This window comes from Taudactylus pleione, unplaced genomic scaffold (assembly GCF_031769625.1).
Source record: "Taudactylus pleione unplaced genomic scaffold, aTauple2 ptg001827l, whole genome shotgun sequence".
NCBI lineage: Eukaryota > Metazoa > Chordata > Amphibia > Anura > Myobatrachidae > Taudactylus > Taudactylus pleione.
In genome coordinates, this window is record NW_028286224.1 from 1,593,306 (window position 1) to 1,617,819 (window position 24,514).

Sequence of the window (24,514 nt, forward strand, 5' to 3'; positions counted from 1 at the left end):
CCTAACGACCGAAACAGAGGCGGACGGTCAGGATGCAAGCGGCCGCCCAGTTTCTGAGCGACCGCTTGCATCCTCCGACCGCCTCTGAATGAGGGCCTATGTACCTTAGGATGATCGGGATTTCCTCCTTTGCCGGGATGCCGCTGTTGGGATTACCGGCGGTAAATCATACCGATTCCGATCCTTATGGACTGTCTTTATTCTTATGGGGGAGATTGGACAGTACCCATATGGGCTGTCATCCCAGTGATTTATATGGTGGTGTGTAACTATCAGTTATTAGAAAGCATAATGCAGTGTTGACAGCCCAATATGAATATACTATATGTAAATTATTTTACCCATAATGCATTTTGTTTATTTTTGATGCAATGTTTTAAGTCTTTTCCTGTGTTTTTTTGCATAAATAAATTAATAAATAGTGCTTTGCAATAGAGTAAGTTCTATAAAAGATATATATATTAAAAAGAGAAATAAAAACAATATTCTCCCTATTTCTACAGGTGTGTGAATTAAACTACCCCCAGTGTGTGTTAGTTTTCTTGCAGTAGAAACAGTCATTGGAGGGGGGGGGTGCCAGTCCCTTAGTTTGCCAGGGGCGCTTGGACCCCTAGATACACATGTGAATTAAGTGGTGATGCCAAGAAAAAGGCCCAGCCAGAGCAACTCCAGGGGCCACACGCCCAAACGCTCACCCCAAAATAATTGTTGCTACCTAATAGTAGCACCCACCTTGGGTCATATAATTTGAACTCTTTCTCATTATATTAACACTTATTGATTTATCTTTACACATCTACACTTTACACTTCACTATCACCCTTTTTCCCTTTTTCGTGTGATGCCCTGGAGATCGTCATTGGCTAGATTCTTTTGGGGTTCCCTGTGCCTCGGACGTGAACCCCATAATGCTGTAATGTTAGGGACGCCGGTATAGAGGAGCCTTGACGTTTCGCCCGGCACTTATTCATATATTTGCAAATGTATGTAACTAATACCGCTGAATATCTATTATTATGTAGGATTCAAGTATTTTTGCTGATATTGCTGCAGTGTGCTGGAGGGAAAATCCCTTTTTTTTCTGTAGTTCAGTGTAAACCCCGCCCTTTACAAGCACCTGTAGTATGTCATTAAGCTGATGTGAGCGATCACCATACTTTTTGTTTGCACCCCTAGATACACCTCTGCTTCAGAGTTTGGTGACTGAGAATGGAGTGGAGTTCTCTCTATTATCTTCTAGCAGATAAATGCTAAGTAGAATCTTATTGATTGTTATGGGCAACATCTCCATTTTTGAAAACCTGCACTTTATTAAATATACCCCATAGAGTGGCTTGCAAATGTATTACACCCCCTGAAAAGTCAACAAGTTTGTCTGTATTACAAATGACACTGTATTACAATTGACAAATGGCTGTTTTTCCATATAGTTAAAAATGTATTAAAACAAAAAAAAAAAGAAAAATGTTGATTGCATAAGTATTCCACCACTGCAAACTAGCACTTGGTAGAACCACTGTTTGCTGCATCTACAGCTTTAAGTCTGTTGGGTCAGTTTCTACCAGGTTTGCACACAGGCCCTGATTCAGAGCCGGACGCTCTGACAGAGCGCTCGTTCTGAATCAGGGCCGTTCCTTCTTCATTTTTAGAGCGGCCTCCTGGTGAGCACCCACAGCTACAGCGAGCGGCCAGGAAGATGGTCGCGATGTTCAAGACCATCGCGACCATTGGGCTTGCGACGAGACCCTTGTGATCTCGTTGCCGCAAGCCCTAGAGTGCTTTTGGCTCTATCAGAGGAATGCCTCCGTCTGGGCATCCATGCCCCCGGCACGCCCACCAAAGGGGGTGTGCTGTCACTCACCATCGACAGCACGCCTCCTTTGGTACGGCTTGGTCGTCGCTATCCGGGTCTCGCGCATGCGCACGACGGAGCCGGGTCCGTCGTGCGCATGCGCACTGGGCCAACATCGACCTGAATTAGGGTCTGAATTAGGGTCTGAATTAGGCCCCAAGTCCCCCCATTTTTACCCCAAAATATGGATTTTGCACTTCTTTTCTCCTGCCTTTTGCTGGATAAACTTTTTCGCCTGTTTTTACCTATGGAGTTTCGCCTAGACGAAAACGTCCTGGAAATACGGCGATATTTTGAAAACAGTTGAAAACTGCGCTTTTTGCCTCTAATTCAGGGGTGGGGAACCTTTTTTCTGCCAAGGGCCATTTTGATTTTTAGAAAATCACTCGGGGGCCATACAAAATTATTAACTTAAAATTTGCCTCCTATATTTGGTTAAAAACGTTATTAACTCACCCTTAATGCGATGGCTGTAAGTAACTGCTTCTCTTTGGTATGTTGCCAGGCAGAGTCTGGAGGGGCAGTCCCTATGGATGTGTGACAGGCAGATTGATAAGGCAGCCCTGGGGTCCTCTCAGTTCTAACCAGCCTGATGACAGCACTGACTGTACACACCCCCTGCTGTGCCACCACTGCTTGCTTGCCCGCGCTGTTAGGGTGAGACCCTGCACGCCTCTTCACTAACCAGCTCAATGGCAGCCATATGACAGCCCTGATTTCCCCCCCCCCCTTGTGCGCTGCGGCCTGCGCTGATGGGGAGAGAGCCCTGCATGCCACTCAATGACAGCCCTGACACCCTGATCCCCCCCCTGTGCTACCTGCTGCCGCTGATAGGGAGAGAGCCCCTACACTAATCCGCCCGTTGACAGCCCTGACACCCTCCACCGCTGCGCTACCTCCCGCCACTGATAGCCGATGACAGCCCTGACACACACACCCTCCCCCCGCTGTGCTACCTGCCGCCGCTGATAGCGCAGCGGGGGGAAGGGTTGTGTCAGGGCTGTCATAGGCTACCAGCCGCCGATGACAATCCTGACATTCCCTCTCCCCCGCTGCGCTACCTGCTGCCTACCAAATTCCCGGGATTCTCGGTATGTCTGAAAGGTGTATTACACTGAGGGTAGCTTGAATCACACACCAGTAGAAATAGGGAGACTAATATTTTGTTTGCAGCCCTTTTTTTGCAGTGTTTGCAGCATTTTTTGCACACAACAGATATTACATTCAGCTTTTGCATTTGTAACATGAATAAAGTGACAGTGACTTGCGGTAACTATTGTTTGAAAATGGCGGATTTCTGGTGATTTTTCTGGTAATTTCCCTCTATCACATACAGTGTTTTCCTAACTTGACAGACCCCCAACATTTTTACCAAAATCAGAGGCTATTACATTATACCCACATTCTTCATTAGTCCTTCTCACAATATGACACAAGGGAGATCACTAAACAACAAATACTGTAAGGATCGTGGCATCATGAAATACCAAATATTAGAATAATGCTTCCAGTAGTTAATCTATTAATGCAACTTGTGCTTTATATTGTAATAGCAAAATAAATGTAAGGAAAAAAACAAGGATCAATGGGAATATTTTATATCTTCTAATGTGCTTAATACTGTATTGCATCTTCTTTTATAGTCTTTATACAGCAGTAGGTGACATTTCACAAAGTGTACACATAATTTATTTCCACTAATTAGGGAAACATATGCTCGTTCTGTGATGTTACCTCAGACTTGTCACATATTTAATACCATGTGGAAATAAATTGTGCATCTTCAGTCAGGGCTGATAATTTTCCATCTGGCCGAAAAAAGTCACTATTTTAAAATGTGACAGTAATGTGGGACACAGGGATGTATTACATTTAGTAAGACTAATTTAGGCTAAAAAAGATTATTGTCTATATTATTACCAGATACCGTATGATAAGAACACATAGCTCTTTGCTATCACACTTTATCCTGCTCTTTGTCAGGACTGGCTCTTACCCGAGCCCGTCTCTTGGCAAGAGCAGAATAGTAAATTTGTGTGAAAATCCTTATTTGCATGTTGCAAACTGATGTGAAAAATATTTATCACAACCGCATTAAATATGCAGATTATGATAAACATGTCCCTATGTAATAAGGCTATTTATTTCTGTGGGCTCATAGATTCCATTTTTAAATGAAAAAAGCACAAATTCCATGCTAACAATAAGCAAAGCTCTAGTGCATGTGTAACATTTATACACCCTCAGTGTATAACAACCCCAGAAGGTGTCAATGTGGACCGAATGTCGACATATGAAATTTTACAATTGTCTAAATTTGCAATAGGGTTAGGGCAGGGGCATATTAAAAGAGGAGGGGGCCCGTGTGCATTCCCAGTCCGGGGCCTTATCTTCTCTCCCCGGCGGCCGCAGCATCAGTAGACTCTGGGCATTAGTCTGTGCCTAGGGTCTACTTTGCATGCGCAAGTCGCCAGGGAAATGGTGCGGCCGCCATTTTCCCAGCAATTTCCTCACTGCGCATGCGCAAAATGGCGGGAAAATGGCGGTGGCAGCCATTTTCCGGCATTTTGTGCAGGGCTGAGACACCTGATGCAGGACCTCAGAAAGGTAAGTATTAGATAATATGGGTGCGGGGGCCCGTGTACCTGTGCCCATTATAAATATGCCCCTGGGTTAGGGATATACTGACAATACAATTACTCTGACCATGTCCACATTTCATAATTACTGACATTTTAATTCTCCTCTCTGGGAGAAGCCTGGAAAGGAGATGCATTTAACCATTTAGGGGCTGGGCCCTTTACATCATTAGGTCCCACCCCCGTTGCTGCAAAATGATGCTATTCGCGGGTCTATGTGGGGTGGGGCTAAAATGACGAACATTTTAGCCATGCCCCCTCCCAGTATTTATCTCTCCATCCTGCACACTTAACTAGGAAGTGGGTCGGATGCGAAGGTGTGGGGAGCTACCAAAACAGGGAGAGTAGTTAAGCATCCCATATTTCATCAGTAGTGACAAGCTGGTCATTGTCGACATGTTCAATGTCAACATAATGTCGATATTCTCATGTCAATCTGATAAATCTTGACATGATGAACTACAGCAAAATTTAGCAAACCCATTTTACTCTGTGAGCACAGTATTGAGGTTAGCCTTTCCTCTGGTTAAGCATAATTTAGCTACTTTGCTTAAATGAACTACATACAGTGTCATATTCTGCTTAATAGCCTGTCTTACTACCTATTTTTTAATTTTGTCACACAGCAGTAGCCAATTTCTAATCAGATAGTAAACATATTAGAGCCAGCTGCTTCTGATCCGATTATAACAAAACTCCAACCGTGAGACCAACCAAGGAAAAGGAAATGGAAAGAAATGAAAAGAAAACATACTCTGGTTATTTTAAGGAAATTAGTCTAAATGTATTTTAGGTGCAACATTATAGTCACTTCCAACACAAAGTCAATATGTGCTTTCCAGGCATAAGTAAAATTAATTAATAATAATAAAGTACAATATTATTGCAGTCATTTTATGGGTGTACTATAGCAGGGCTTTTGAAACCTGTCTGTAGGTGCCCCTGACGGTGCATGTTTTACCAGCCGACACAAATAAGACGGGTGAGTGCCGATTTAATTCCCATGATCACATGACTTTGCTTGTAATAATGAAGAGGGAATAATATGAATACTGTGCACTTTAGTTGCTGTGTAGTTTTTCCCATATACCATTGTCCATAACAATATGCACTCCGACACCCCCTTCATTATGTACCTGTGTAATCTGCTCCCAACCAAGGCCCTATCAATGTGGAGTTTGTATGTTCTCCCTATGAAAATTAATTGACTGATCACTAAAATGGATCCTAGTATGAGTGCGTATATGTATTAGGGCATTTGGAAAGTAATCTCCCATGGGGCTGGAAGTTATGTGAATTATAAATTTTAGCTGTGCAGTGCTGGGACATTGGGAGTGCTATATCTATAAACAATACTATTATGTGTACAGCGCCAGTGGTCTATCCAGTCACCCCTATGGTTTTCTCCAATACACCCCCCACACACACACAATAGTAACAGGTATACGTTTAGGATGCCGGCGGCCGCAATACCGACCGGCGGCTTCCCGACTCCTCAATCTAACCTCAAACCTACACCGGGAGACCGGCATCCCGATCGAAGGGATGCCGGGCGCCGCAAGTGGACAGCCGCAGGGGGGGAGGGTTAAGTTTAGGGCTCCTGGGGGGGATTTAGGATTAGGCACCCCCGAGAGGGTTAGGCTAGGGGAAGGGGGGGTTAGGGTTAGGCACCCCTGGGGGGAGGATCGGGTTAGGCACCCCCCCGGGGGACTTAGGTCTAGGTAGCGGGGAAGGGGGGGTTAGGTTTAGGCACTTAGAGGGGGGATTAGGGTTAGGCACTTGGGGAGGAGGTTAGGGTTAGGCACCCCTAAGGTAGGGTTAGGGGGATAGGTTAGGTTAGTTAGTACTTACCTGGAGACGATCGGGATTTCCAGCGCTGTCGGGCTGCCGCTGCCGGGATCTCTTCCTCTGTCGGCCTGACGCTGCCGGGATTCGAACTGCCGGCCATGAGGCCGGCGGTATTACATACCGATTCCTATTAACATAACAATATTTTTATCATATCACATGTTAGGATCAAAATAATGTATTTTGGGTTAATGTGATTGATTGCATCTCCTTTGTAAATGAATTGCAGCTGTGAACCCTTCTTGGATATTAATATATGAAATATGTCTTATTTATGTAATATTAGCATCATTACAATTTTTTCAGAATATTTTTCATTTATTACTATCTGTTCAACAATATAAGAATTTTTTTTTCCAATCACAATGATAACCACGTTATCTTTTCAATATATCTAAATAATATCTATTAGATATATTATGACTTGAATAAATTAAGTTATAAGTTTATAATTAACACCTCCATCCTTCAGTTCTCCAATGGAATTCTGGGTGTTTTACTTTCCCTTCAACCCCCCCTTTCCTGGCAAGCAGGTAGGCTCTCTAGGCCAGTGTCTCTCCACCCTTTTCTCTTGGAAGCCAGCCCCCATGTGTGGTACCATAACATACCTTGAGACCGTCACAACCACCTCTTTGTTTCGGATGCAGCTGCTTATTGCGGGTGGGCTGGCTTCTTTGTGTTCTCTTGCACTAGCTGTTCATGTACATCATTAGTTGAAGTCTGTGGAGCAAGAACGGGCCCTCAGGTAGCAGCAAGCATACTCTGGTGGGCCAAGCCTACCTATAGTATAAAATAATACATACTGTGCAGCGCTTTAGGATAGGTAGTTACTCCAGACTAGGGATGGGCATCGATCCATAATATTTCAAAAACATCAATATATTAAGAGGCTATATTCAGCTCAATAAGCATTTGGCGATGTATCAGGGGATTGATTCTGCTTTTGACATATATCTTTAACTGTCACCCAGCTGCTGCTTCCCACACACTACTCTACTGCAGCTGTTTGGGGCTGACCAGCAGCATGTTGAGATTCTCTGAAGCTCTTCTGATAGGCTCCCTCAGCCTCTCAGAGAATCTCAGAGCAGTAGATCTAGCCCCAAAGCATATTACTACTGCACACACGCAGTACGATATATCGACGACTATGAATATCAAAATAACCAGCATGACATAACCAATTCCATACCAGTTTGCAAAATTGATACGGGATCATCGATTTGCCATTCCTACTCCTGACAACAAAACCATAGCTTCCGCTAAATTAAATATAATGAGCCTGATTCAGAGCTGCATGCAATGCTAATGTTCATGTAGTCAAGTGACTTTTTGTAAATGCGCAAAAATTTCTGAAAACCTCCATAGCGCATGTGTTACACAGAGTATACACAGAAAGCGGCTGTGGCGATTGGGACAGATGGTATCAGAAATGTGCTGGACAAGTGATGGGCGTTCCTGTGCGGTGACTAGTAGTGCATGCAAAAATGCTTTGTTTAGTGGGTATGTTATGGGAAAGTCGCGGGCGTTTAAATGCAAGTGGCTGCCGGCATAGGAGGCCATGGTCAGACGGAGAAACTGCACCTGCCATATGGCTGGGGCAAGTTTTGATGGTGCGATAGAGGATGGCGTATAAGGATGCTAAAAATGGGCATCTCAATCCTTGTATATTCAGCCAAACAGATGTACACAAGGAAGAGGGTTTGTAGCACCATTTGCATAAAGTCGCAGACGGGCGACCGCCAATAGCCGCTGCTGTGTGCGCTTTTGTGTGCGACTCAATACCAGCCCTAAAGTGAGAGTCAGGTAATTGCATAATGTAATTATAGTAAAGCATCAGATACCATAAATCTACAGCATAGTTACATTATAAAAAACAGGGGGGATAGATGCATCATCTCCCTAAATAGATTCAGCACTACTCACTTAACATTGAGGACATTTTATATAGAGATGATTGGTGACCTTACACATGAATCTAAGGAGTATACATATTACTTAGGAAACTTGTTTCTAAAACAAAGTGACTCTTTTATTCACCTCACCTGACCCTATAGAACGGTAGCTAAATAATAGGAAGTTTGTTTAACTTGTGCAAGGTTACTACTGTATTTATGAAAGAGTATACATTTGTTTCTCCATTATTGGATGTGAATTTATTGTTGCAAAGTACCTTAGTTTTATATTGATTGTTTTCTCTTTAATACTGTATCTGTTATTATCTGCTATTTTCAGTATATAAATAGCTTTCTCTGAGCAGCAGCTTGGAGGTAATTAACTAATACTGTATCACTAATATTATTTATGAAAGATTTTTTGCGGTATATATATTTTAGTGCCAGAGTGCTCCTGTCTTGTCCTATATATAATAGGAAAATGGTACATTTACTATATTAATAATAATTTTCTAGACAACAGAAAATGTTCCCTGATATTTGCTGCCTTTCAATATCTGGTGTCTGAGACAAATGGACGAATGTATGGTTTCTATCTATGACTTTCTAGATAGCACATAAAAAGATTCACGCTTGCATCCATATGCAGATTCAGTCAAATATTACATTTAAAGATACTCAAGTTTAAACTGGTGGAACTTAGGTGTGACGGACAGACAAGTTTATGATAGTAAGGGTGGGTTCACCTAAGGCTTGGTAAACACTTGCACAATATCGCCCAAATCGGAATGACAAATCGGGCATATCATGCAGTGTGTATGCCCAATTGCACACTCCCGCAGGTCGCATGCAATATCGTGTGATTGGTTGCTTGACCCCAGTGCAAAATATGCACTAATGATGATGGCGATCGGCAGCCTCTTCCGATTACCTGATTGTGGCTAGACCCTTACAGTGATATAAATTATGAGTGTGGGTGCTATATTTTATAAAGTTGTGGCTCTATATGTGCATTATTTTATCGGTAATTGTATTCAGACACTGGCAGTTAAGAATATTCTTATGTGATTTTAAAAGGGCAAGATAACCAATGTCTGTATTTAATTGTATTAATTATGTGCATTTATTTTGTATTTGTGCTTGTAAATACAGTGTGAGACTTTTGCATTTATAATAACACTGTGCAAACACTTTTCTATCTTGTGTTTTTTCCAGACATATTTCATGCCATTTTCTATGTAAAATGCACCCATATCTAAAGTACATGAGCCCTAAATTATCCTTTGATGACATGATTTTATGTATTATGTCATCAAAGAACTTAGGATGGAGCAGCTCCCAATATGTTGTGCTGAATCCTGTTACTTAGGTACAGGATCATTTTACGGTCTACAGAATCAGTGTCAATCATAAAGTACAGGATTAATTACAATAATAGAAAATTAATTCTGACAAGTCAGAATACATAATTAAAATATAAAATCACATTTAGTATGCCAAATAACCTGTGCAGAAATAGTCTAGTCATCTGTGTGAATTAGCCTGGTTTACATATTTTATTCTCTATTATTTTTTATATTTTTTACAGAAACGCTTTTGCAATCTAATAATATTTAGTGACAGCTGTTACATAAAATGTTTCCTGTGAGATAAAATAAGCGTCCAAAGACTACAATCATATTCTACAACAAAAGTAGGGTCCGACTCTCAAAAAGAAAGCAAAAATATGTGTCTAGACTTTTTGGAGGTCATGCCATATGTTGTATTCCCGGAATAGCACATCGTAGGATCCCTACATTGACGATTTTGCATCGCGCCTGAAGGAGTCGTCAGGAATATAGGCAGTGTAGCAGCTAGCATAACAGGCAAATATGTGCGCAACCGAGCCTCACTACTATGTTTTGCGTTACATCGATCTTAATTGAATAATTTGTTTTGGGAGGCCAAGTAGCAAAAATATTTATTTGAAAAAAAATCTTTGAAATTAAGGCCTGTATTCAATTTGAGGCGAAAACCCGTCATTTTCGCCTGTTTCAATTATCCCCGTATTCAATTTCAAAGACTTTTCACCGGTGCAAAAAGTCTTTGTAAAAAAACGAGTATAACTTTTATCCACACAATAGGTGGTGAGAAAAAATGCAGAATTGGGGTTTAGGGGTGCAGGCTTAAAAAAAATAGCTTACACCCCTGGGTATGTCCCGTAAAACTCTAGTGTGTTATAAAAAGTAAAAAAAAAAAAATCGGAACACCACAAAAAATGAAGTTTAATTTTGGGGGTAAAAAAAATTATTGGGACAAAATCCTAAAGTAGCGAAATTGATACCAGAGGGTTTTCCAAATATGTGGCAGGTGTTTTCTTCATTGCATGTGGTAGCGGCAGATGCATTTTTGAAGAATTTTTAAAAATCATTTTAGGGACTTAAAAATGTGCTTGCACCCATTTTAATGTACCCCAAATTTGATGGGCATAGTTATTTTCCCCCAAAAAAATTGCTAAATGTTCTTCTTCATCACCTTCTTCAGAGCCGCATTTATGCACCTGCTGCGGTTATTTAAAAACCCGACTTCCCTTCAGCAGGCAAAGACGGGGGTACCCATAGTGGTCCCCCATGTCAGGACATCTTTAGAGGGGTGCAAGGTTGATTTCCCAAAAATTGACAGGACTTTTTGCCTGTTCCAGTTTTGCCGGGTCCCGTTTTCACCTCCTCAGAAATTGAATTCGGGGATCTTTTATTATCAAGCATCATCTTTCATGGGCTTTTGTCTCTAGTACCAATGAGTCTCTCTCTACTAGTGGTTTTCCACCTTCCCTTATTTTCTCCTCAGACTCTCTCTATCAGTGTCTCTCTCTCTCTGTCTGTCTGTCTGTCTGTGGGGACCATTCATTATTACATAAAATAATTTGGAGATAATTAGGTTTTGAACTCTCATTGAGTGCTACCTAATTACCGGGGGAATTCATCATTCCTTCTCTCCATAAGTGTCTCTACCAAAAAGCTGTAATTTTTTGCAATGAAAGAAAAGAGATACTTCTCTCTGCCTGCTCCTACATTACCGCTGCTGTTATGCATGCTGCGAATGCGTCACTGCCGTTCACAGAAGCAGCGCATGTGCAGCGCTGATTACAGCTGTGGTAAGTGTTTATAATATTAAATTAGAAACTAAATTGTTTTTCAATATTCTTCCCGCCGCTGCATACTGCTGCAGCCTGCGGTGTCTCCCCTCTGTCTGTTCCCTGGTGGCACTTGTAAGTGCTTCCTCAATTGCGTTATTTTATGAATTAACCGTTTCTAGTAAATAAACAGTTAAATAAGCACTTACATGTGGGGAGAGCCGCTTCAGGCTGCAGCAGCATGCAGTAATGGAGTAGGGAGCCGGGAGGATGGAGCGCAGAAGAGTGGGGGAGGATGGAGAGCAGAAGAGTGGGGGAGGATGGAGAGCAGAAGGGGGAGGGAGTGTGGAAATGATTGTGGCTGCAAAAGTAACTAGTAATGAATGGGACTGACACTCCAGATTAACAATTATAAGGAAATTCATCACATTCATCAATTTATTTGGATTGTTTTTATGTGATGGCTTGCTTTGAATGACTTTGTAAACAAAGCTTATATTGATTTAACAGTATAGCTACCTCCACAGCTCTCTCACAGTGCTCTCTTTTATTTTGTATTGTGGTTGTTTGTGGGGACCAGCACCCCAATTTCATTAAGAGAGCTGCAGGTTTCAAGTAGTTTATACAAGTGCTTCAGATTCTTTCTAAGGATATTTTGGTGGATACACAGATATATTCCAGCACCTGGCATATACATTTTTCTTTTCTACTTTGTATAGTGTGCTGTTGCGGGGCAGCTGTGAAAAGCCACCTTGAGAGGCGTCAATTATTTTATAAAATTGAATCCCTATCCATGGCAGAGGCCCCCCATTGGTGGGATAGTATAACACTGCAGAAATAAGTAGATAAGGGTTTATTGTTCAAGGATTAAGAATATTCAAATCCTGTTTATTTATAGATGATGCTTCATTTTCGAATGAATGGAACGCTGCCTTAGATAATTGTTCAATTATTTTGATGAAATTGCTTATAAAACACAGAGAGAAGAAAATATCAGAAATACAGGTGGAATTAGAAGATATTCAAACGTCCCTTAAAGAATTTGAGAATCACCCATATTTCGAAAACAGAGACATAAGAGTAAATAAAAAAATTGCAAACTTTGAGAAATCTTTGATTGAGACCAAAAATAGGAAATTACCAAGAGACCAGAATGACTATAATAGGGGACAGATGAGGAGCTATAATAAGTCCAGAATTAATTCTACATCAACTAGAATGTATAACAGAATTCCTTTTACACCATCTAAAAAGGAACAACATCATAACCATAGAAGAGAATACTCTGATAAGAGAAATAATTCCTATAGAAAGCCGTATTTTAAACAAAATATTAGACACACTGAAATAACGAACAAAAGAAAAAATTCCTGGTCAGATTTCCAACATGTTAATAGTTTTGAAAATCTGTCTGAGTTAGATGATATTCCAATTATCAGAGATCTTAGGGGGTCATTCAGACCCACTCGCGAGCGGCAGTCCGCTCGCAAGTGTGTAGATGGTCCCCACTGCGCATGCGCACGACGGAGGGAGCTCCGTCGTGCGCATGCCGCGAGACCCGGCAAGTGAAGGACTTTCCATCGCTCGGGGTCTCGCACCAAAGGGGGCGTGCTGTCGATGTTGATTGACAGCATGCCCCCTTTGGTAGGCGTTCCGGGGGCATGCCTGCCAGACGGAGGCGTTCCTATGGGAACGCCTACCGTCTGAACCCGGCCCCACTGACATCACTAGTGATGTCAGTGGCAGTGATTTTGGCTCTGATAGAGCCAAAATCACTCCTGGCCTTGCGGTTGAGAAACCCGACCACAGGGTTTCTCTCGCAAGTCCGATGGTCGCGATGGTCAAGACCATCGCGACCATCTTGTTGGACGCTCGTATATGCTGTGGGTGGTGACCCACAGCTATACGAGCGTCCAGGAGGACGCTCCATTTTAATGGAAGTGGGCCCTGATTCAGAGCGAGCGCTCTGGTCACAGCGTCCAGCTCTGAATCAGGGCCTTAGTTCGCACACTAATAGAATTACATCAAATTACTTACATTGTAGCTCTTCACAGAGTTTTTTAGGGAAAGGCCAACAGAATCAGAAATACGATTCACCTCCACACACATACAAAGGGATAACCAGGTCCCAGAGGCCCCCAAAAAGAGGGAGAGAGGAAGATCAAGGGGAAAATGAGGAGGAAGGAATAAGAAATCCCAACAAAAACATACTATGGTGATAATAGATACTAAAGGGATCTTTAATCTTTCAGATAAAATTTTAAATGATTCTGAACTATCTTTATTAAAAAAGGGTCTCAAATATCCCCGTTACGAAACCTAATCTCTTTACATTATTCATTGATTTAAATAAATATGTACGTAACTTAAGCCGTAAGCATTATTTGCTTTGAAACAAAAAAAATGTTGAAGGATCCCCTATCATTTTGGATAGTGAGGATCAAATTCCCCTTCATCTTTTAGAATCCTTGGCAGGTGAATCTAATGGTGAGGTTGAACTTGGTAGTAGAAGTGAAGGGAATATAGTTGAGATTGTGCCATAGTCTACAGTTAAAGTCTTTAATATCGAAAATACAGATCTTTACAAATTAAAAAAAACCTCTGATTTCTACCCTTTGAAGTATCGGGGTCCATTTATTGAAAGCTTTTATAGTACAACTATAGAGGCTTCAGACAATTATGTCAGAAAGCAGATTCTAAAAGTATTGAATATAATTTATCTGGAGCAGAAAGAGCAGCTCTAAAAAAAATGACTAACGATAAAGATGTGATCGTCAAATAGGCAGATAAAGGGGAGGTTTGATCATTCAGAGTACTGGTGATTATTTGAGAGAAGCCTAGCGGCAACTCTCGAATGCATATTTCTATTCTATACTTAATAAAGACACTATTTGTGAATTTCAAGTACAATTAGGTACTTTACTAGAAACAGTTTTATCCGAGGGTGTGATATCCAAGGATATCTTTCATTTCCTTTACACTCCTCATCCCATCACACCTATTTATATCACTTACCTTAAATTCATAAATCACTTTCTAATCCATCAGGTCATCCCATTATTTCGGGTATTGGGTCCCTCACCAGCAATTTATCCTTTTCTGTTGATTCTCACCTACAGAAGTACCTTGCATCCCACATTAAAGATACTACCCACTTTTTGAAACTTATTCAATCTGTTAAGTGGAAACATTCCTTTCGATTTTTAACTTGTGATGTAGAATCTTTATATACTAATATACCACATGAGTTGGGATTACTTGCAGTAAATTAAAATTTTAGTAAGGATTCTGGGTGAAAGGGACATCATGTGATTTCATTTTCAATAGTATTAGATTTATTTTAGAGCACAATTATTTCACCTTTGATTTACAGTTTTACTTACAGACACAGAAGACTGCCATGGGAACCAGGTTTGCCCCGAGTTTAACGAACCTCTACATGGGTAGGTTTAAGGACCACTACTTGTGGGGTGCTGAATTCTGGGCGAATCTGGTTCTTTATGGCAGGTATATTAATGATTTGTTTTTTATTTGGGATGGGAACAATCACTCTATTAACACGTTTGTTGAATACCTGAATAGGGATCCATTTGGTTTAAAATTCATGAGTACTCACGGCACATGTATGATAAATTTTTTGGATATCGCACTTACAGTATGCGAAGATAAGATCCAGACGGCTACTTACAAGAAAGAAGTGGACTGTGGCAACTATCTCAACTATTCCAATGGTCATTACAGACCCTGATAAGATAATATCCCCAAGGGGCAGTTCCTCCGTCTTCGGAGAAACTCCTCCTCACTTGATACTTTCAGGACTCAATCTCAAAGCGCATATGAAACATTAATTCACCATGGGTATCCCCGTCCCCTATTAGACAAGGCATTGAGTAAGGTAGATAGAACATCATTATTTCAAGATAAATTATCATCAAATTCAAATAGAATACAGGTCAAAAAACAAATACCTTTTATTACACAATATAACTCTTCTGCATATGAAATCAAGAAAATTATTATGAAAAACTCAACATTGCTAAAATCAGACAAAATAAGGTAGTCTTCAGAAAGGCTCCAAGTCTTAAGCAAAAATTGGCACCAAGTCCATTTAATAAATCGAAAGATACTAATAAAATGTCTGGTACCTCCGTGTCTTGGTTACCACCTAAACCATCTGAATTTTATAGATGCGGCAGCAGAAGGTGTTTGACATGTACATTTTTAATAAATAGAGCGACTGAGATTATATAAAGTCACACTAAAGAGTAATTTACCATAGACAGTTTTCTGAACTATGTAATCCAATGTAAATGTGGATTACAGTACGTTGGAAGGACAAGGTGCCCTTTACACATAAGATTTGCTGAACATAGACGCAATGTAATAGGTCAATTCAAAAATCATAACCTTTCCCGACATCTCAACTTCTGTCAGATGAACCCATGTGATGGTCTTTCCATTAGAGCTATAGAACAGATCAATCGCACGAATAGTGGAGGGGACAGATTTCGGTTGTTGTGTAAAAGGGAAGCATTTTGGATTTTCTAACTGAATACATTAGTTCCACATGGTCTCAATGACACTGTGGAACTGAACCATTTTTGATGAGTTGACTAGCCATGCATGTCAATGGTTGTCCGTCCCCATGTCCAGGTGGTGGATTTATTTATTTATTGATATTATTTGGAAGATGAACAGTCACAAGCAGCGGTGGCTCCTACCCTTTTATGTGGGGGGGGGGGGGCGGCGCTGTCCATGTGCTGCAGTCTGAGCAGCAATCCGGTCCCTCTTCTCTAAGACGCCTGCCAGCCAGGTGCATTACATATGCACAATGCATCCCTCAGGGCCCGTGACTGGCGCATGCGCACAAGCACCAGCTTCTAGGGACTGCATCAGCTGCAGCATCTAAAATCCGGCTAGGGCTGATGGAAAGGCAGGAAGTGGCTTCCCATGGGAAGCGCTCTCTCTAGACTGGTAGTCCTAGGGAGAGAAAACATCTCCCCCTAAAACTGCCTGTCTTGCATTTGATTGGCAGATAGCGGTAATAATAGAAAGTCACTGCCAGAAGACTCACTGGGGGTGGTGGATTTTACTGTGGGGGGCTGTAGCCCCCAGGTAAAATCTGCCATTGGTCACAAGTGAATTATGACACATGAGACTGATCTGGAGGAGTGTCAGTGTTTTGCACTATTATCGTTAGTACTAGCAATTTTCTGACAGCAGCTAATCACATATTCACATATCAAAGTATGCAAATAGAAGTTTCCCGTTTTATTCTATGCTACAGACACTTTAGAAAGTGCTTGTTTAGTATTTAGAGCACAAGTTATTGCAACAGAGATTTACACGCATTTCTGCTATCTTCACCTATAATAATGGGTAAATGAGTTGCCCAGAAACCAAAGAACATTATACTAGTGAGGAAGACCAAGATTACACAATTATCAGGTCCCCTTATATAAAGATTGTATTAGCTGATAGAAATGCCTATCTCCTGGCTGAGTGGCAAAACTTACAAATTTATTTTAGCTTTAAGATCTCTTCAGTGACGTGCTGATCATTGTTTTCGTACAATGCGCAAGGCCGATGACAATGGAAATAAAAAAAAAAATATATAATAAATTGATGGAAAATTACAAAGTTCATAAAGTACCTTCTGCATGGATTGTTTTAAAGCTTTAATGAATGCTAATGAGGTTTAGAGCTGAAATAGTATGTCTGCCTTTAATTATTTACCTAGAGTCATAATGCTTTAGTGATTAATAATAGGAAAAATGTAGTTGAAACACAAGGTACAAGTAATGTAGTGATATTTTATTACTTAGTATATAAAATTGTACTTTACTTATCAAATACCTGTTCTTGAGTGTTCACATATTATCTACATATTTTTTTATGCTAGTTATTATTATTTCTTTCTTGGCAGCACAATGTAATGCCAGAGACATTACAAATAAATGAGAAGGAGTCAGCAAGTATTGTACTTGTTTATAAGGATCCTTTTGGTAGTGTGACACTAATAAGAAAAGTTTATTTATTAAACAGACTTTACAAACCTTGGTGTTGATGTATCAAGCAGTGAAAAGAGTGGAGAAGTGGACCAGTTATGAGTTACCAATAGCAACCAATCAGCTTCTACCTATCATTTTATAGAATGTACTTGATAAATGCTACCTAAAAGCTGATTGGTTGCTATGGTCAACTTTACCACTAGTCCACTTCCCCACTCTTTTCACTGCTTGTTTCATAAATCCTTATCTTATAAGACATTTAATCCATTCAAGCCCTTTAATTCAAGAGTAAGTAAGAACTATAATGGTGCATACACATGGCCAGATTTGTCAGGTCATCGATTTCGTTGAACGATAACAATGAACGGTTGAACGATTTCATCAACGATGAACGATTGAATGATTTCTTAAAATGAATGAAATCGTCCAAATCTGTCTGCAAACACAGTTGATGTCAGATATTATTATCTGACATGCGGGCACGTGCATCATTGGTCGATGCATGCCCTACATGTCAACGATATGAACGATTGAATGATTTTTAATCATTATCGTTCATATCTGACAACAAATCTGACCGTGTGTATGCACCATAAGATGGAGATATCTACATAGACTTCTGTGAATTAACTATTGTAAACAGTTGTTATATTATTATATTAAAATTGTATTTTGTATTTCAGAGCATGTCCCATAGCCACTGAAAAGGTGACCTGTAGAAGAACACATTTTGCTACTCTCAGTGGTTTATACACTACGATAGTGAATACTACTTTTTATCAATAGAAAAAGGAATTATGTTACGGGCAAAGTCTGCACTTCCTGCTACAAAATATGTTTTTAGACTCACGGTCGGCAATCAACCAATGAATATTTGCTACAGTACATTTTGTTGCTTATACTACAAGCAAGGAAGAAATATTTAAGTCATTTACTGAAAATTTCTAGGAAAATTTAAAAAAAGACATTTATACAGATAAAGCAAAAGAAAAATAATGTAATCTTAATTACTAAAGAGAAGATAACAAGGTAAAAGAATCCACATTTGGTCAAATTCACCATCATTTTCTTGCATTTAAAAATAATCAAATAAGAAAAGCAAAGTGTTCTGGGCTCACATATATACTGCGTAACTGTTTAGACATTTTTATGCCTATAAAACTAATTACTTCAGCATAGTTTATATGAGAAAAACAAAAACATTACAAGGATTTGTCTGGAAATACCGAAGAAAATCAGTCCAAAGATGGATCTTGCTACTAACCATTCTAAGGACGTTCTTAACTTAGGCCGGAGTTTCCGAATCCTTTTTAAGTGACCTATTGAAATGGGTCGCAAAGAAACTAGTTGCCTACCAAACGTATCCTGCGACTCAATGGAACAGCAAACCATGAAAGTGCGCCCTGTGCTTCTCAAGCGAAAAAGTTTAGACACTTCGGATCCGGCAAAACCGCCCAACCACCGGAGGAACAAATCCCAGCAAGTCCGATTTAAGGAGGACAGCACAAACACACATGCGCCACACTCTGCGGATTTGGATATGAAGCCATGTGTTAGCACCTTGCTAGTCAATGGAAAGGCTGAAAAGGCCCACGGCAGAGCAATGTGCTTGCTGGCTTACCCCCATTCCCAAAAAGGTCTTCAAAACATTGCGATTCAGACTTCCCCCAGTCTCAGGAAACACTTTCCAATCTTTAAGGCAAAAAAAGGATCAGCCAATAAGCCAAAAGACTTAATGTCCTCAGAGTCTAACTGTGACCAGATTAATGGGGACCTTTCAGATGAAGTCACGGTTTCTGAAGCATGTCACCTTAGGTTAACTGATCAATTTGAAGAGGGATTAAAATGGGCAAGAAGGCGATGTCCTGTAAGACATACTGTATTTAAAGCACAAAGCAATGGACCTAAAAGGGAAAGCTCAGGACAGGAATTTGTTGAGATGCTTGGAAGGGTCACAGTCTCCACCCAAGTATCTGATAATACTATTGAGAGCCCTTTGGAGGAGATTGAGGAGCCAAATATAAATATGCAAAATGACCACCCTCCTGAGACTGCAACTGACCACACGACTGAAGTTTCTGTAAAGTGTCCAGAAAAACACAATGTTACCATTGAGCGACCTTCAGACATCTGCATGGGTTTGACCAACATGTGTGATGACTCCAAACAAGCAGAGATTCCCTGCCTACTAAAACAGTCCAAGGAATTGTTACCATTAAAGCCCAATTTTGATTGCAAAAGGATTATTACCTTAACGCCAACGTGTAAACGAAATTTATCATACTGCTTTCACTCAGTACACCAAAAGCCTGACAAATTACAAACACTTTCAGAATCTGCATCTCATATTAATGAGAGTCAGGTATTAAAATCGTTTATTAATAGCGACAGATTACAAACGTCGCAAGGTGACAGCAATGTATCGCAGAGGAACCCGACACAGACCAAATGTTGCACAGAGGGTACTCCTTCCCTGCAAAAGCATGGAATGCAACATGGTACCAATAATGAGAGCAAATCAAAAAACCCAGGACATAAGACGCATGGTGATTTTTCTTCCCTACAAGGTAAACTACAATCCATAGAAGAATCCTTACAGTCAAACCAAGAGAAGATTAAGATCCTTTTGAATGTAATCCAAGACATGGAAAAGGCCAGAGCATTCAGTGAAGGGTATGGTACAGTTTCTAATCTAAAGGATCATAATTCTATTTTACTTGTGGCACCAGTGTGTAATAATGCTTCAGATACAGTACTGGTACATTCACATACAATAGGTACGTGTAGTAACATTTAATATGATATGTTGGAGTATTGATGGGGGCCATGTAGGAGACAAAAAGCTGACAAAATCAATCTGGTGGTTTCTACAGCCCAGTGGAAGAGAAAGAAATGTCCCAATAAGTTTCAAAGTATAATCAGAAAGAGACTGGTTAGCGCCAGCTCTGGAAATTGCCTGTCACTTGTGTGGATACGAGGTCATAGGTAATGGAGAAACACCTTAATTACTTGAGCGAGCTATTTATAATTGTATCAAGGAATTCCTACATTACCTTCAGCCTCAAATCCATACATGTGATTGGCTAATACATACATTATTAGTTAGAACCCAGATTATTGAAGGGTTTGTGGATTGTCACCTTAAATTTGACAGTGTAAATTTATATTGTGGATCTATTTCCAGCTCCAGAGATAACCAATCTCTTTCTAATAACATTTTAAATTACCTTTAACAATTGAAACTCAGAACTTAGGCAACACAATACGTACTGTACAAAAATCATGAATAGGGTATTGCCACTAAATGAGAACAGCAAATGTTTAAAAATAAATAAATATTTATATGTAATCACATGGAAGTACAGATAAGCAAAAATGCACCAAAGCATCAAGCAAATTGAGTTTGGCAGTGGAACATACATTTTCGTATAGTTTAAGCGTTAAAGTATTTGACCTCCACTTGTGCTTCAAGATTCTGTGAAATGCCACTGTGCACTATGGCTCTCATTCAGACCGGCTCACAAGATGCGATCGCTCGCTGGCAAAAAGGGGCCGGATATTTAAATGAAGCGCTCGCACTGCGTCGTGTAAGGACGCCCACTATGTTTTAGAGAGCTATGGCAAAGTGCGCTCGCAAATGTCTGAAGACGCCACCTTGCCACTCACAACACACATCATCTCTGGGAAATGAAGGATTAATCGGGACCATTAAGAGCCATCGGGGCTGTTCGCAGCCCTTGGGGTTGCCTTAGCCTGCCGCAAGCACAGCGATCAGCGCTGGCTGAAATACATGCAGGTGACGTGTACAATGACGCTACTTTGCTAATTATGCACACCCTAAACGCTGTTTTGGCGGCCAGACGCCTGCATTTGCACATCCACTCCCCCGTTTACAAGCACCTTCCCGTTACCACCCACAAATGGCACTATCTGTCACTCAAAGTAGCGACCTGATAGTGGCTTACGAGCTACCAAAATCAGATCGCAATGAATGGCTTGTGCATGCGCACTGCGAATTATATGCATGCGCAGATGGGAGAAAATAGCTCAGAGCGAGCGATCGCACCTTAGCGAGCGGGCCTGAATCAGGTCCTGTATCTTTAAAGTCACATTTAAGCTGGGTACATACTGAGACGATGTTGGCACAATATGTAGTTTCTGACTGAATCGGACCAACATATCGGCCGCATCGCTTAGTGTGTACGGCCAATATGTTTGCTCCCATACGATATCGTCCGATCGGCCATGCTGCATGATAACACATGTGGCCTCGTTGCAGGTAATGAAGGACGGTATGAGGGATTGTTCCGTCGTTCAATACATTGTTCTAATGTGTACCAGTACACATCGCTCAGTGTTTAATCGGCATTAGCCTATGAAAAAAAGCTGTATATAAATTTTACTGTGTAGTGTGATTGGTGTAAGACTGCGAACACTTTTGTAGCCAAATGCAGACCAAGGTGAAAACAAAACAGCTCTGTAAATGTTTGCTTATCTCTACATGGGAGGCATGTTGTGTGTGTCCTGACCAGTGCTTTTCTTGTGGTGGTCAGGGCTGGTGAGACAAACTGCGGCCACGGAAGAGTCAGGGGGTATGGCCAAATTCCACAAAGCTGCGCTAGGGGATATTTCTATTCCTCCACAGCCCACCCGGCCCTTCAGACAATGGCAGGGCCAAGTAATTACTAATTTTATATCCCCCCTCGGCGTCCATAGTTGTGTTAATAAGGGGTATGCTATGCAGTATCAGCACCTTAGTTTTGGTCTCATTTTTAATTCTTATAACTAGTTTCAGAAACATGAAAAAAAATCCGTTAAATAATTTCAGAAATGAATAAAAATAAGCATCAGTATAAATGTGGAAGCTATTATAAATCTTGTATTAGCTTGTAACTTTAGGTGAGGCATTAAGACCAATGTGGCAGAGCCAATAAGAAAAAAAAAAAAAGACAGCTTATTTGGAGAAAAATGCTACAAAATATGCGCAGAGGGCCTGATTCAGAGCTGAACGCTATTTGCGCTCGCTTGTTCAGAAAAAGGGGCCGGCTATTTAAATTGAGCGCTCGCTCTTTGCGGTCTGTTGACGCCTCTATGTCTGAGCGAGCGAACGAAACATGCGCTCGCTATTTTGAAAAGACGCCCCCTGGCCGCTCGCATCATATGTCATCTCCGCTATTTATTAGATTAATCGAGTACATCGAAAGGCATCTGAACTGCTCACAGTGCTTGTGGTTGGATTTTCCTACCGCAATAATGCGAACAGTTCAGGCTAAGAGACAACCAAGTGACGTGGCCGATGACGCTGCTTTGTTAATTATGCACACCCTTAAAACGCCCGTTTTGACCATTTGGCACGCCTGTGTTCGGATCTCCACTCCCCGTTTTCAAGCACCTTCCCGTTACCACCCACAAACGCCTCATCCTGTCACTCAAATTAGCAGGCACTCGCAATTTTGCGAACACACGTTTTCCGACCGCACTGACTGGTTGGCGCATGCGCATTACGACCCATATGCATGGGCAGATGTGCGAACATCGCTCGGAGCGAACGAGCGGCGCTTACGAGCGGCTCTGAATCAGGCCCAGAGGGCGCTTATAACAAGTAACTTATATTTACAAGCACAATGGCTGACAAGATAATTTTCAGCTACCTGCCAATAACTTTCTCTCCCTTGCTGTGAACATTATCATAGGAGCGGGTGGTTTATCACTGCTGCTGTGGTATTGGAGGAATACATTTAGGCTACACTGTAAGCAAACGGCTGTATGAGATGACACAAAAATCATCAGTGGGATGCTGGAAAGCATGCATAATGTTCAGCGCTTTGCAGAGCAGACTCTCCTGAATTAATGAACTATAAAAATGTGGAAATGAAACACTAGACAGCAGTGAATGTCTGTGGTAGTGTATATACTGTTAATGAGCTGAAAAATACATCAGCGTGTTTAGTTAAAATGTTTCAAAATTCTGGTCTAGTTAAAAGTTGTATAAATTATCTGTTACCAAATAAGTCAGTCAGTTTATTTTTTAATCACGGGGAAAAAAAATCAGTTTGTTTGTAATGAACCCATGTAATCTATTCACCAGTATATGTGGTATTAACACCTATAAATTCATATCACAACATGTCCTATTAGTCTGTCTTTGCACTGGCTAGCGAGACATTATAACCATCATGATTACAGTTTCGTTACACACAGCTGTATTACCTTTTTTGCTGTGTACTTACTTTGTACCATGTGACTGTAATGCTTATCACAATAGTCCATGCATGAACCAATGAAGACAGAATATATTTAAGGAAAATAATCACACTTAACACAATTGTTTACAGCTGCAAATAAACTTGTTAACAGATAATAATGATACTGATCGTTTTCATGTAGACTTACTTCAGTTTGAGGAGATGCATGATCTGATTAAACTAAATTAATATATATATATATATATATATATATATTTTTTTTTTAAAGTACTATTACATAATTATTATTCACTAGAATTTGGGTGGTTATTTACCTCATAGGTCACCAAAGAACAAAAAAATGGGGATAGATAAACCTCAGGGTGAATGACATATTCCTGGCACAGTCTTTCTCTGTCTCTGTCATTGTGCATGATTCTGTACGTTATGTGCTCAAAGTGTATATACAGTATCTCAGATGGCTTAGCAGGTCTGTTGTGCCCGGAATATGTACAAATCCTGTGCTCCAGCTGCAACCTCAGGCTAAGCTCTGTGTTGTCTTCATTCACCTCACTCATTGCACATCATCCCGTTACTATACGTTTACGGCAAGACTGATCTGCACATTCATATTAAAGTACTTTAAAACTAACCTAAATTTTCTTTCAGTAACAATCAGACGCACTGCATCTGCTTAGCAGCACAAATATTCTAATATCCTTGACTAGATTTGTTTTTCTTAAACCTATGCTGCTTACCTGTAAATGTACTCATATATTCCCTTTTTTATTTAATTTAAATAAGTAGGTGACAACACTGCAATTCTGGCTTTGTGTTTTTGCTGTGACAAAGCAATATATGCACTAATCTGGTTTGATTGCTGACCATCCTAATCTACCCATTGCCTAATTAATTACTGTATATGTCTGCTAACTGCCACCTTTAACCTGGTACAGAAGCAGAATAAATAACATC

The 24,514-nt window shown here is 40.6% G+C and overlaps 2 protein-coding genes across 2 annotated transcripts in view; one reads left to right on the forward strand and one right to left on the reverse strand.

The window, feature by feature from the left end:
• The window catches only part of DOCK2 (dedicator of cytokinesis 2), a 966,148-nt gene that overhangs the window by 422,062 nt on the left and 519,572 nt on the right, over window positions 1-24,514 (reverse strand). The gene's annotated exons all lie outside the window — the stretch shown is intronic.
• INSYN2B (inhibitory synaptic factor family member 2B) overlaps window positions 18,523-24,514 on the forward strand; it is a 36,625-nt gene continuing 30,633 nt past the window's right edge. Inside the window, exon 1 of the mRNA XM_088465051.1 lies at window positions 18,523-20,027. Within this exon, the coding sequence (XP_088321177.1) occupies window positions 18,682-20,027 (1,346 nt within the window). The 5' untranslated portion in view covers window positions 18,523-18,681. The remainder of the gene's footprint in view (window positions 20,028-24,514) is intronic.